This window comes from Lycorma delicatula, chromosome 13, assembly GCF_047948215.1.
Source record: "Lycorma delicatula isolate Av1 chromosome 13, ASM4794821v1, whole genome shotgun sequence".
NCBI classification, from domain to species: Eukaryota; Metazoa; Arthropoda; class Insecta; order Hemiptera; family Fulgoridae; genus Lycorma; species Lycorma delicatula.
In genome coordinates, this window is record NC_134467.1 from 301,877 (window position 1) to 317,705 (window position 15,829).

The 15,829-nt window shown below is 30.4% G+C and overlaps 1 protein-coding gene across 1 annotated transcript in view; it reads right to left on the reverse strand.

Moving 5' to 3' along the window:
• The window catches only part of LOC142333993 (uncharacterized), a 142,121-nt gene that overhangs the window by 3,488 nt on the left and 122,804 nt on the right, over window positions 1–15,829 (reverse strand). The window contains exons 9-10 of the mRNA XM_075381659.1: window positions 14,207–14,270; window positions 7,049–7,194 (exon numbers count right to left, since the gene is read on the reverse strand). Coding sequence (XP_075237774.1) covers window positions 7,049–7,194; window positions 14,207–14,270 — 210 coding nt within the window. The remainder of the gene's footprint in view (window positions 1–7,048; window positions 7,195–14,206; window positions 14,271–15,829) is intronic.

The window sequence follows — 15,829 nt, forward strand, 5'->3', positions numbered from 1 at the left end:
GTATATTTCATATTTTTGATTTAATATAAAGAACTAACAACATACCGTTTAAAATGATGAATTATACAGCAGTTTTAGATTTAAACTGATAATGTTTTGGCCGAGCAACATGGTAATAGGATGATGGAACGACAATTTTCCAGTAGTAAAAAAATTGGTGAAGCAATCATTTTTTTTTATTTGGTTTTTTCTAGCTAAAAAACGCGTTGGCGTTATGATCACCTGAACATGAAGTATGTGTTTTAAAAAAATTTTAAAAATTCACAATTAAAAATTAAATAAAAATGCCCGGAAAACAAAACATGAAATAGAAACACAAAAACAATAGAATAAAAAAATTAAAACAAAATGAAGACAAAGTAGAAATTTAAAAACAAAATCAAAACAAACTAAAATATTAAAACTGAAAACAAAAAAAAACTTAAATGTTAAAACACAAAAACATACAACTACTACAAAAAAATTGAAAAATAGTATAAAAAGTATGTAGAATATCAGCACCCTGGAGAAATAAAAACACCTGGTCTAAAACTTTTTCATTATTGCCCAGAATTTGATGAAAATTCCTGGGCAATTTAAATTTACAACAATGCCACATAACATATGCATTTGATAAGAATGTTCATAATATATGAGCTGTAACTTATCCTATAATCCCACTCTTCTGAGACCTCAACTCCTAACTTTAATAGCTCAACCATTTACACCACTTGCCATCCAACATTTGAAGACTTCTGGTCTGATTAACCGATATTTGAAGACTTCTGGTCTTCCTAATTATGAGTTATTAACCCCAAATAGAGTAGTTCATTATTTTCAGTATAATGAAAAAAGTGATTGTACATAGTGATTAGAAGAACCTATTCCAATGCTATGTCGTTGAATCAATGTTGACATTCATATCATGCTATGGTGAGGGAAAGAGATTTTAATGTTAAATGGCAATGACAAAGCATTATATGAAGATGTACTTTGTGGAATTTTTAATTTTAATTGCTAATGATGAAGTATTGACTAAAAGCGCTACAGTTGGTGAGTGTCTTACTTTTTATGTACTATATTTGGTGGTTTTGATTTTATAAATTTTACTTTTTTATCTATATATATATAAAAATTTTATGTCTATGGCAGCGGCAGGAGAAGTGTCACCAGATGGGCTGGGGACAAGATATTTAATAAGATATTTGTAATCCGTCCGGAACATGCACAAGACAACACCGGGTAAAACTACAAAACTACACGCAAAACTACACCGGGTAAAGAAGCAAGAATTATTCCACAGGTGAAAGTATTGATGACAAGAGGAAAGATAAAAGAATAGTATTAGATGAGATCATACACAAGTCAGTAAAAGGTGATAATAAAATGATATATGAAGATCATACTGAATGTGAAAAAAAGATCTCAATGCAGAACTGAAGGAAGAAACCTCCTTCTAAAAGAACTAAAAGAAAAAGTAAGTACAAATGCGCCTACATTCCAAAAAAACATTTTCAGAGATAACTCTTCAACAAAAATCAATACTGAAGCATGCAGAAAACATTATTATTAAAAAAAAACAAATCAATAAGAAAAAAATTGATAAAATCAATCAAAGCATTGCACATTATTTAAACAAAGAAAAAATATTCAAATTAAAAATGAAAATGAAGTTGTAGTCGATTGTAACAATGAAGAAAGTGTTAATAGTGCTGTAAATGTACTAAACAGAGAGATGTCTGAAATAGGTAAAATTGAAAAAGAACAAATGAAGCACAAGATAAAAATCATTGGAATAAACAATATTGAAAATATGGACAATAAGCAACTAGAGAAATAACTAAATAAAAGGAATTTTAGTACTAGTGACAGTAAATGTACAGTTTTGCATTCTTATTCCAATCCTAATAACAAACTACTATCAGCAATTGTGGAAGTGTCTGCAAACACGTATAAACACATAAGAGAGCATAAAAATAAAATCTATGTGGGACATCAATGCTGTGGAGTTTTTGATGTCCTAAACATAAAGCTACGTTACAATTCTGGTAGATTCGGGTATAATGGCTCAAAATGCAGAAATATTTCAGTATGTTTGAAATGTGCAGGTAATCATAAAACTATAGTGTGATAAGAAGAATATCAAATGTCATAACTGTGAATATAGCAACAAGAATTATAGAACCGACTACGAAATCAACCATGAGGCAATAGATAAGGAAAGTGTGTTAATACTAAAAAATAAAATTAAGAAATATATCAATATGACAGAATACTGTATAAAACTGGTAATTCCAAGATACATCGGTAACATGGACATCCTACATCAAGAATGGTACACGCTGTAACTCTACCGCTTGAAGACAGCGAGGAGTGTATACAGCAAAATTTATCAAGAACATCCTTAGCATACAAGAGAAAATCTCAACACTTACAATGGAGCAGCAACTGGATTTTGAAGGCACATTAAACAAAGACTTAACATTAAATGATACTGATGCTCTAAATTGCATCTTATGCAGCAATGATAAATAATACTATTTGTAAACATGAGAAGCTTGACTGCAAATATTTCTGAATTGGAAATTTTCATAAAGGGCTTAAAATAAAGCCATATGTGATTGTGTATGTGGACATGGATTTTGGAATACTATCAATATTACAATTTGCTTGGCTATAAAATTTATTTTAACGGTCAAATAAATAGATCAACAGTGTGGTGATATACATTAATGAGGGGCATACTGAATTCACTGAAACAACATTAATTGGTAACTTACGTATTTTAAGTTTCAACACATTGAACTAGAGGATAACAACTTTGTTAAATATCTGCATTATATAGATCCCATGAAATAACTAAATTAGATTTTTGAATGGTCTAAATAAATACCTTGACGACATTAAAGATCATTGTATAATAAGTGATTTCAGCTTAGATTTATTAGATATGAATTTGATCGCGCAAGAATTCTTAAATAATTTTTTGGAAAAGCAATATATACCATGTTTTTTTTGGGTATTACAAGAGCAAATGCAGATGGCTATGAAGGAAAATGCATAAAAATTTCATTAAAACAATCTACTCACTAAACATTACAAAATCACAAATTCTTTCACTGATCACATTACCCTCTGATAATAACCATTGATAAACTGAAAATAAAACAAGTTAAAGAAAAACAAATTGATGTCATAAATTATAATACAGCCAAACCTGCAGCAAGCCAAGCAATATGAACTGACATTTTATTGATTCAGGATCCAAATGTGGCTATTGAAAGATTCATAGATACAGTACAGAACTGTATTCGGAAAGGAACTAGTAATAATGTAACAGAAAAATACAAGCCTAGGAAAATATGGAATACAAAAGGAGTAATGATATCTTCTAAAAAAAAAAGAATTGTTGTACACGTTATGAAGAGGAAAAGAAAATCTACAATTAAAAAATGTTTATAAAAGCAATTATAAAAACTATGTTAAAATATTAAATAAAGTAATACAGGATGCCAAGTATAAATATTAAAACAACTATATTAATAAAATCAATAATAATCCCAAGCAATTGAGGAAATACGTAAATGAAAAGTTTAGTAAAAAAACTAGACAGAATATTGATACTCAATATATAACATGAATTGACAATGATATGAGAATTGCAAATGAAATGAACACTTTTTCTGCAAAGTTGATAACAATCTGAGTTGCAAGATTACTACACCCACTAATGGAGAGAGAAAACTACCTCCAAAACACAATAAAACAATTTTTATTGTGCCAACTGATAACAAGGAAGTGAAAGGTATTATACACAATATGAAATTTAAAGCAGGTTGTGTGGAATATCAACAATAAAATTTTAAAAACACTATCAAGGAACATCTCTTTCCCTCTGGCACATATTTTCAATAGCTCTTTTGAACTAGCACTTTGGCCAAATGAGTTAAAAAAAGACAGAAATAGTAGAGATTTTTAACCTGTAATAAGCATGAAGCTAGTAACTACAGACCAATCTCTTTAATATCAAATGTTGCTAAAATATTTAAGAAAATAGTCTATAATAAAATATACGATTTTTATAATTTTGTTTTAGGAAAAATAGAAGTACTAATGATGCTCTAAATTATATTTCAAATTTAATTTACAAGAATTTGGACACAAGTAAACCTTCTGTAGCATGTTTTCTGGATTTAGCAAAAGCTTTTGACATGGTTGATCATCTGATCCTACTTGAAAAACTAAATAATTATGGAATTGGAAGTAATGCCCAGAGTTTCCTAAAAAGTTATCCTAACCTAACCTAACCAAAGAGTCAAATTTAAAAACTGTAAAAGTGAATATACCTCAAGGTACAATACTGGGACCACTTCTTTTTATTCTATATGTTAATGACCTCTTAACAAATATGCCCTTTGACTCGATAATACCATGTGCTGATGACACAGTTGATTGTAATATGAGATGGGAGAAATACTATTTATTTTAACCAAATTACCTAAAGATATGACAATGAAAACTTTAATAATGCTTTATTCTGCTTTGTTTCACAGTTATATTACCTGTCGAATATTAGCATGGGACAGAGAAAATGAAAATTATCTTAATTTTCTTAAAAGATTACAAAAAAAAAATAACGGAAAAGTATTAGTAAGAATACTTTTCCGCTTACAGTTGAAAAGGTAAATAGGTTTGAATGTTTGAAATATCACTACAGTAATTTAAAAAACAACACGGGTCACTACACATTGTATAAATGAAAGTAAACTTAAAATATATGAATATAATAAAGAAAATGCTAAAAATAAAACTGTTTCATGGCTTAAAGATTGACGAATACATAAACAAAACACTACACGATTATGAAATAATTATGGATAGAGTAGGCAACCTAACAAAGTAAAAAACAGAACTATAGATTCATACTTTCCCTATCGATTGGTTATATACATCAATACGATCAGATCACTATCCAGATTGTCCTATCGAATTTTATATATGTCAACCGGTTAGATGTTATCACTTTATGGATCGGACTATACCATCAAAATATTGACGTTTATTTCTATGTTAAGGAGTGTTAAATTATCAAAGGATTATAAATATTAACAATTATAAGATTATAAAACATAATTTAGTCAATAATTTGGCTTACTTATACATTTTGTTTGTTTATGAGTAAGTTTATATGTATTTTTTGTATTTTGCGATTGTAATTTTAGGTTAAGTTTAAAGTTTTCAACCAGACCTGCACGCAGGCAATAAATTTGCCTCAGTAGGATTTACTTTGTCTTGTGTATTTTTACTCTGCATGAATGTATCAGGATATGTATATTACTTTCTGGTAACAAATAAATATATATACATATATTAAATATTTTTATATTTGAAGCGTCTCATTACACATAAAAGAATAAAATCTTGTGAAAATAATAGAAAAATTACATATAAACATATGTTTTAAAATGCTTCATTTGCGAGTTACAGCTAGTGAAAGATTGGGCTTGGATTTCAGCAGCCCAGTGAAATGAGGTCGTACAGTAATTTTTATGATGTTAATTAAGGGACTGGATTGGATGTGGTGGACCGATCGACTGGCCACCACGATCACCTGACTTAGCGTCACTAGATTACTTCATTTGGGGCCATATGAAAAAGATAATAAAAAGACCAACTAAAAGTTATTACCAAAGAAGAGGTAAATATTCATTAAAATACAAAATGCTATTAAATTTACATGAAACTATCCTGAAATAATACAGAAAGCCACCAAAAAATATTTTACATTGAGCAGTGCTGTATACATTGTGAAGGGGGAATTTCAAACAATTACTGTAACTAAGGTTTGTTATTCAGTTACCGTTTATCATTTCATGTAATTATTTATTTTTATTTTACTATATTATTAAGAATAATGTTTATTAGGTACAGAAAGAACAATATGATTTTCTGTCTATTTTTTGTTTTTAAAACAGATTTTTAAAAGTTTTAATTTAGTTATCATCATTGGCTGTATTTTAATTTTCTCGGAATTAAATTATCTACAAATTTTGTTACTAAATCTTCTGCACATATTAGTCATTTAACAAAGCTGTTGTACTACAAACCTAAAAAAAAATGTTTTTCAACGCTGAATTTTGTGTTATATGTCGGATATCTTAAAAAGTACTGGAGTTTTTTCCTGGCTCAAATTACATAAGACACCACCAACTTCAATCCTTAATTTTTTTAATCCTAAAGATCGCAGTAGAGCTTCTTTTTATTAGAAGAGTTGAAATCCAGGCGATATCTTTCATTAACCATAACACAAAGAGTTTCCAGACCTATGCTTATATGAACTTCAACAGTAGAACATCAGCAACGCTGATGTATTCAATATTGTCTCTTATACTTAATTTGTCCCTTACAATTTTGTATACATTATTTATATATGTTACAGCCTTTCTCAGAATTTTTGATGCTCCAGAATGAAATTTACTTAAATACTAACTTATAATATTTTGCCAACACATATTCTTCTATTACTGTTTGCAAATCAAATGGTAATTGAAGTTTAGATGTAATCCTACATCTAAACTGCTTTTTTTTTTAAATATTAGGGAGTCTGGATAAAGTACGTCATACAATTTGACTGAGCAATTTTTCTATTGTTTGCAGCTCATCAAAAACTTCATCAAACATTAAAAGCAAAGTATCATAAAATGTTAGGCAATAACTTTTTAATTTTGTTTAAAAAAACAATAATAGGTCATCAAAAATTTCCTTCCAGAGCAGTGGTGTCGATTAACCCCCACACGGTTTGAAAGCATTATGGAAGTGAATCATTATACAGATTTTAACAATAAATTTTTAACTAAAATTTTGTGTGTTTATGTAAATTGCACAAGCTCATAAAAACTACATTATTTTATATATAGCTGTGAATACTTTACGCTAAGTTTTATAATTGTGAAAGTATGTGGTACGTTCTTTGCACAGTTTATTTATGATTTGTGATCTATAGAAATAAAATATTTTTTGATATTTTAAAACAAGAGAACACATACAAATATTAATTAAAATTTCTTACAGAATTATCTTTTATATTTTCTTTCACCAATCCTGGTTGACTTTCACACAGATAATCAAATTCCTTGTCTTCATCTTTATAATCTACTTCCATTTTAACATGTAACAAAGATTCATCCATGGATGATAAATTGAATCTGTTTCTTTATCTGCTTCCTGAAACTGCAAAAAGGAAATAAAATTATTTGAAAATTGTCTAATTTTTAACACAAGATAATTTAAGTGTAATGAACAATCCAATAATTATTAAGAAGACACCAACGATTTCTATCAGCACAACTACTGAAAAATAAAAGAATAATCTTAAAAAGTTAAGAATAAAAAATTTTTTAATAAGCAAGGCATAATAATCACATAAAAAGTGAAAATACTCAAAAAGCAAATGTAAATGGCTTTAACCAAAAATGAAGAGCAGCAAAAAATATATTAAAATTCAGATAGACATCTGACTACAAGAATATGACAAGTTTGTCCATTTCAGCAAAAATCATTAAATACTGCCAAACCTACGTGCTAGTTTGAATTTGATGTACTGCTGCAACTCATATACAGTCAAATAGAATATGTCCTGTTACCTAAGTTAGCCAACAATTTACTGCATTGGATTCATGAGATGCCAGTGTGTTAACCCACTATACCCCAAATGTAAACATTAAGAGGGAACTTCATGGAAATGCTTCATACAAATGACTTCTAAAATCTGATAAAATATCCTTCAAACCTGTCAAGTAATAAAACCAGGAAGTGAAGCTTCAAACTCATGGAACATCCAAATTTTTTGTACTTCTGCAGCATGTTCTCAACGATCGATTTTAAGATTTGGATGGATCCTTCTTATTATCCAGAAACTTGGTTACTGCATCTTTAAAGGCTTCCCAGGCTTCTCTTCCTGCAACTTCCATTTGCTTCTCAAGATTACCATCTTTGAGAAGTTTTCTAATGTCAGGACTAGTAAAGACAGCCCTCTGGGCTCATCTAGCAGTTAACTCGTCATTGTAAATCAGCTGATTTCAAAGTCAAGAGTTCTAAGATTCACATCCTAGTAAAGGCACTTACTTTTATAAGGATCTGAATACTAGATTTTGGATACCGATGTTCATTAGTGGTTGGGTTTCAATTAATCGCACATCTAAGGAATGGTCGACCTTAGACAGTACAAGACTACACTTCATTCACATTCATATACACATCATCCTCATTTATCCTCTGAAGTAATACCTTATGGTGGTTCCAGAGGCTAAACAGAAAGAAAGGACCACCCTCTTTTAGTTGATAAGACTGGAAATTTGTCACAGATGTATTTAAAACATTTACCTTCTTTTGGTACAGATTTGACAAACTGCTTCATTAAACCTAATTTGATATGCAGAGATGGAAGGAGAACTCTGAGATTGATGAAGAAAAAACCACATTTTTGGTTCCAAGTTCTAATGAAGCTCTTTTTGGCTGATCTTTCCTTATCCAATGATTCTCTCTCTCTCTCTCTCTCTGTTGACCCATTCACACAAAAACCAGGGAAACTTTGTGTATCTTCCTAACTCACTTAAGAGCATTGATATTATTTTGAGATGGCCAAGCTCTCTCCCACTGTCTCGTCATCTTCAACCTAACCCCCCCCCCCCCACCCACAAATTCAGACCACTAAACTGTTTAACTATAAGAATACATAGTATAAGCCAAAAAACTGAATATACTACATTAATTTATTATAAAAACAAAGTTTTTAATTATTTTATAGTATCATATTTTCACAATTTTTCAAATGTGTGATTTGCAAAAAATTCTGATGTGATGAAAAAAAATGAACATTATTTTTGGTTCAGTGCTAAAAATAGATAGGAATCAATTATCAAAAGTTAAAAAACATCCCACAACCAAAATTTTACTAGCTTGTTAACAGATACATCTGAAAAATAGAAGTTAAATTTTTAAATAATAGACATTTCGATCAAACTAAAACAACTGAAAAAAGTTAATTAAGAATTTTGAATTTATATCAAAAATTCCCTTCCCTCTATGAATTATGAGACCTTGCCGTTGGTGAAGGAGTTTGAGTGCTCAGTGATACAGAGTAGCTGGACCAAAGGTGCAACCATATCGAAGAGGTATCTGTTGAGAGCCAGCCTAAGGAATGATTCCTGAAAGAGCAACTAACAACTACTGAAAGAGCTTTCAGTAGTTGTTAAGGGCGAAGGTCAGGACGAATTAAACGGTCAACATCAACATATCGGCCAATTATCAACATCACTCAGTCCTCTGAGTACTGCGCAGCTGAAAGCAATGGAAAACTACAGCTGCTTTTTTTCTAAGAAAATGTAGTGATAATGTAATAATAGTGCTTTGATGTAGAAAATGTGTCTCTCTGCAGTTTCATATAACAATGATGGAGGCAGCTTCCTTGGTAAGATATTCCGGAGGTAAACTAATCCCCCGTTCAGATCTCCAGGTGGATACTAAGGAAGGGGTCACCAAAAAATTAAAAAATAGCATTCTACGAGAAGGAGCATAGAATGTTAGAAGTCTAAAAAAGGTTGGTAGGTTAGAAAATTTAAAGAGGAAAATGGATAGGATAAATGCAGCTGTAGTACGAATTAGCGATGTTCGGTAGGAAAAGGAATGTGACTTTTGGTCAAATGATTTTAGAATAATTAACTCAGCTTCAAATAATGGGCAGGCAGAAGTAGGTTTTGTAATGAATAAGAAGATAGGAAGTAGAGTAGAGTATTTCAAAATGCATAGCGATAGAATAATTGAAATAAGGAAAAAATCGAAACCTAAACCAACGATTGTTAACGTCTATGTACCTACAAGCACCCATGATGTTGATGAGATAGTGTATATATGAAGAAATTGACGAAGCAATTAAACACATAAAAGGAGATGAAAATTTAATAATAGTTGGAGATTGGAATGTAAGCATTGGAAAAGGCAAGGACGGAAATATGGTGGGTGAATACGGGCTGGGCAAAAGGAATGAAAGAGGGGACAAACTTAGAGTTTTGCACGAAGTATTATTTAGTAACTGCCAACACCCAGTTTAAAAATCATAATAGAAGAATATACACATGGAGAAAGCCAGGCGATACTGCAAGGTATCATGATATCATGGTGCAAAGATTTTGAAATCAACTCGTCGACTGGTTAACTTACCCTGGAGCAGATATTGATAGAGACCATAATTTAGTGATAATGAAATGTAGATTGGGGCTTAAAAACCTGAACAAAAGGTGTCGGATGAATCGGTGGAATTTAGAGAAGCTTGATGAAGAGGAGGTAAAAAAGATTTTTGAAGAGGAGATCACAATAGGTCTGACTAATAAAGATGAAGTAGAAGAATGGGAGAATGTTAAAAAGGAAATTCTTAAATCAGCAGAAGCGAACTAAGGCGGAACAAAGAGAACTGGTAGAAAACCTTGAATTTCAGACAATATATTGCAGCTGATGGATGAATGTAGAAAATATAAGAATGCTAGTGATGAAGAAAGTAAAAGGAACTATAGACTATTACGAACTACTATAAACAGGAAGTGCAAGAAGAGTGGAGCAGGAAGAGTGGATTAAAGAAAAGTGTTCAGAACTGGAAAGAGAAATGGTCATTGCTAAAATAGACAGATCACATAGGAAAGTTAAGGAGAATTTTGTGGTACATAAATTAAAATCTAATAATGTGTTAAACAAAGATGGTACACCGATTTATAAAACGAAAGGCAAAGTGGATAGGTGGGTGGAATATATTAGAGTTATACGGAGGAAATGAATTAGAAAATGGTGTTATAGAGGAAGAAGAGGAAGTTGAAAAGGATGAAAGGGGAGAAGCAATACTGAGATCTGAATTTAAAAGAGCATTAAAAGATTTGAGTGACAGAAAGGCTCCTGGAATAGACAGAATACCTGTAGAATTACTGCGCAGTGCAGGTGAGGAAGCGATTGATAGATTATAGAAACTAGTATGTAATATTTATGAAAAAGGGGAAGTTCCGTCAGACTTCAAAAAGTGTTATAGTAATGATACCAAAGAAAGCAGGAACAGATAAATGTGAAGAATACAGAACAGTTAGCTTAACTAGTCATGCATCAAAAATCTTAACTAGAATTCTGTACAGTAGAATTAAGAGGAGAGTGGAAGAAGTGTTAGGAGAAGACCAATTTGGTTTCAGGAAAAGTATAGGGACAAGGGAAACAATTTTAGGCCTCAGATTAATAGTAGAAGAAAGATTAAAGAAAAACAAACTGACATACTTGACATTTATATACCTAGAAAAGGCATTCAATAACACAGACTGGTATAAAATGTTCAGAATTTTAAAAAATTAGGGTTCAAATACAGAGATAAAAGAACGATTTCAAAAATTTACAGGAACCAAACAGCAACAGTAATAATTGAAAAATATAAGAAAGAAGCTGTAATAAGAAAGGGAGTCTGACAAGGATGTTCCCTATCCCCGTTATTCTTTAATCTTTACATAGAACTAGCAGTTAATTTAGATTCGAAGTAACAGTAAAAGGTGAAAAGATAAAGATGCTACAGTTTGCTGATGATATAGTAATTACAGCTGAGAGTAAAAAGGATTTAGAATGAACAATGAATGGCAGGCATGAAGTCCTACGCAAGAACTACCACATGAAAATATACAAGAACAAAACGAAAGAAATGAAATGCAGTACAAATAACGAAGATGGACTACTAAATGTGAAAACAGGGGGAGAAAAGATTATGGAGGTAGAAGAATTTGGGAAGTAGAATTACTAAAGATGGATGAAACAGGAATGATATAAAATTCCGAATAGTACAGGCGAAACGAGCCTTCAGTCAGAAATATAATTTGCTTACATAAAAAAAAATTAATTTAAATGTCAGGAAAAGATTTTTGAAGTATATGTTTGGAGCGTCGCTTTATATGGAAGTGAAACTTGGATGATCGGAGTACCTGAGAAGAAAAGATTAGAAGCTTTTGAAATGCGGTGCTGCAGAAGAATTTTAAAAATCAGATGAGTGGATAAAGTGACATGAAGAGGTGTTGCGGCAAATTGATGAGGAAAGAAACATTTGGAAAAATATAGTTAAAAGAAGAAACAGACTTATGTGCCACATATTAAGGCATCCTGGAAAAGTCGCTTTAATATTAGAGGATCAGGTAGAAGGAAAAAATTGTGCAGGCAGGAAATGTTTGGAATATGCAAAACAAATTGTTATGGATGTAGGATGTAGGGGTATACCGAAATGAAACTACTAGCTTTAAATAGGGAATCTTGGAGAGCTGCATCAAATCAGTCAAATGACTGAAACCCACCGGGTTGGTCTAGTGGTTAATGTGTCTTCCCAAATCAGCTAATTTGGAAGTCGAGAGTTACAGCGTTCAAATCCTAGTAAAGCCAGTTATTTTTACACGGATTTGAATACTAGATTGTGGATACCGGTGTTCTTTGATGGTTGGGTTTCAATTAACCACACATCTCAGGAATGGTCGAACTGAGAATGTACAAGACTACACTTCATTTACACTCATACATATCATCCTCATTCATCCTCTGAAGAATTATCTAAACGGTAGTTACCGGAGGCTAAACAGGAAAAAGAAAGAAAAGTCAAATGACTGAAGACAAAAAAAATAAATTAAAAATTATTACTTTTAATAACAATTTCAATATTTTTTCTCTATTCCAAAGCGGGCCAAATGAGCCCTGTAAATAAGTGGAAATTTCAATAACTTTCAGATTTTATACTGATCTTTTTACCCCATAAATGCTTTAATATACTTAACAAATTTGCTTTTTTTTCTTTGGTTAAAATATATTTTCAGTTTCATCCATTGCATTTGAGAAGCATGTACTTTTTGTCATTTTAGACTACTGGGAATCTTATTCATCTATTATGGTATTATGCAAATATCAGAAAAATTCAATCAATGTAGTCAATCTATGATAAATCATAAAGTTAAGTTTGTCCAAGTTGAATTATGTATCATGGAACAATCAATCTGTCTGAGCAATACCTTGGTAGAGTCTCTAACAAAGAGATTTTTACTTTTCAACAAAATTTTATTTCATTTTCTAAATATTATAACCCACCTCCACCTCTTTTAAGGCCTGTTAAGAGAATATTTTAAAATCTAGCTATTTCTAAACCTCAAAACAAAAATATTTCATAAGTAGTGACACAACTTTGTAATTCTTGAATGTATATTACAAGTTATTTTTTCAAATCAGAAAATTTTCCTTCTTTTGATTGTGAGCCCTCTCAGTACTGGTGGTAAAGGCATCCTTTTATTTTTGCCAATAGTAAACATATTCTTCACTCACACATGATTGGCACATTATTCCAGTATCTTTATTAAATGAACTCTACATGCTTTTAATTGATGTACTTAAGATAATAATATTCAATAACTTAAACACAATAAATAAGCCAAAAGATGCAACACAACAGTAATAAGAACAATTTGACCTGTATAAATCATTCATGAATTTAATTCTTTGTAAGATTTTTTTTGTAAGAAGAAATAACTGAATGAGGAGGAAAACTACAACTATACTGGAAGAAACTTGGGCAATATAATTTTTTTATAAAAAATTTCAGTAGAAAATTACAAATTTTGAGTGTATTCAGTGTTTTATTACCAATGTAAGATCTGTTTAAGTATTCCTCTACAATTTGGGAATGTGACAGGGCAACAGTTTGTAAAAAAGTTGTCCACAGGAAGTTTTTTTTATATATTTGCAAAGAAAAGGTTTCAAGACTTTTGGATCATATTGTGAGCAATCTCAACTACTGAACATATGCACACTGCATGGCAGACATAGGGAAACTTAAATTACTCCAGTTACACAAAAGTCAGTCAGAATTATAAACATTGGACTGAGGAAATCATTTGAAAATCAAAACATATGAAAAATTTTCTGTTCTACTTATGAATCCCACCCAAATTGTAGCTCAAGATGCCAGATATATTAAGACTTTAAATGATAAAGCACAGAAAATTTTTTAATAGAAACTTGGAACTATTCAAACATGAAATACATAATTATTTCAAATTTTATAGTACAGAGTAATTTTTATTCACATTTCATTTTTAATGATTTTTTTTTTTTGAACTGATTATAAGAATTTAATAGACAAGATCAATAAATAAAGATTCCAAGATTGATCTATTGCACATACCTTCTCTACCATGATCACTGATTACACTAGTAGGGGTAATCAACAGAGTGTAAGAATACAGGCCCTATGTAAAAATAAAAAATACTTCTTTAACATTAAAAATCTTAGTATTCATAGTCCACGTTTGGTCATTATCCATCCAAAAATTACTAACAAAGTAGTGTATTAAACTATTCTAAATAAAACAAGTCAAATTTATTTTGAAAACTAATGTAAAATAGATTTTCATGTCTGACAATCAATTGCAAATTTAAGTTACTATTTACATACTTGAACTTTTTTATAAAATAAGCATAAGTTTGACTAATACTTTTATTTTTAGAAAACATCAAATAATGTGCAAGTTAATTATTATTTCAAACTGAAAAAAAATCAATCATTTACACCATATTTGAACATTCTACATTAATATTTGTTTATTCACCACATTAAGTATCAACTGCATGTCTAGCAGGGATTTTAACAAAGAATATGAATATTAAATAGCTGTAGCAGACCTGATATGGTCATTTCAAAGAATAGCAAGTTCCCATGGCAGGTTTACTATGGAAAAGCGAGTTGTGAACTAGTATCACACTAGCTTTTTCATTAAGCCCATTAAAATACAAAAAATATTCAGCCCTATAAGCATTACCTTCAATCTCTTCACTGTAGAGAACATCATTATTCTCAGAGAGATCAACTATGACTTTCATCTCAGGTTATTTACATGTATCACAATATAAGACTAGGATGGGTAGTAAAAATGAAATACATTAATAAATTGTACCTTCCTGTTCATAAAAATTTCTTATAAAGAAAATTAAGATCTATTACACAAGAATCACATGAGAATCCAAATAGTCTTATTTCACAAAGCCTTTACATTCATTGTAAAACTATCTACTACTTTTTAATTGTTCCAAGAAAATATTTATAACAAACAAAATTTTATAATTATAATTCTTGTGAAATAAGTAAAACTTTTCATGGTACTTACGTATTATCACCACCGCAGCTACAGCTTTAGGTTATGTTGACTTCGTGTACTGACAAATCGTATGTATATCAAAATAACCTAACTAAATATGACCTACACTCGCTAAGCTCGGTACTTACGTATTAATGCCACCACAGCTACAGCTTTATTTAAAAACAAAATTGTCAATCGGATTTTAGTGGATTAACATTATTGGATTTCGGTGCTATAATATTAAGGTTATATTATTAATAAGTACTATATATTATGCATATTTAATGTTAATCATAAGAGGTTAGCGAGCGAAGGTTATATTTAGTTAGGTTATTTTGATATACGTACAATTTGTCAGTACACGAAGTCAACATAACCTAAAGCTGTAGCTGCGGTGGCGTTAATACAAAGTACCCTTTTCATTTAGGTGGTTAATTAACCTTGTTTTATTTCACTTATTTACTGCGCCACTGAATTACATCACAGTAATTAATAATATATATATGTGTGTGTGTGATAAAATAATTTTTTTTTTGAGAAAAAATATAATTTTTTTGAAAAGAGACCTCAACTAATCCCATTTAGCTAGTGTATTTTTTTACCCCACTTTATGAATGTCTTGGATCTAAAAGCTACATTATTTTCAAATATCTATTTTTATAATATAAAAT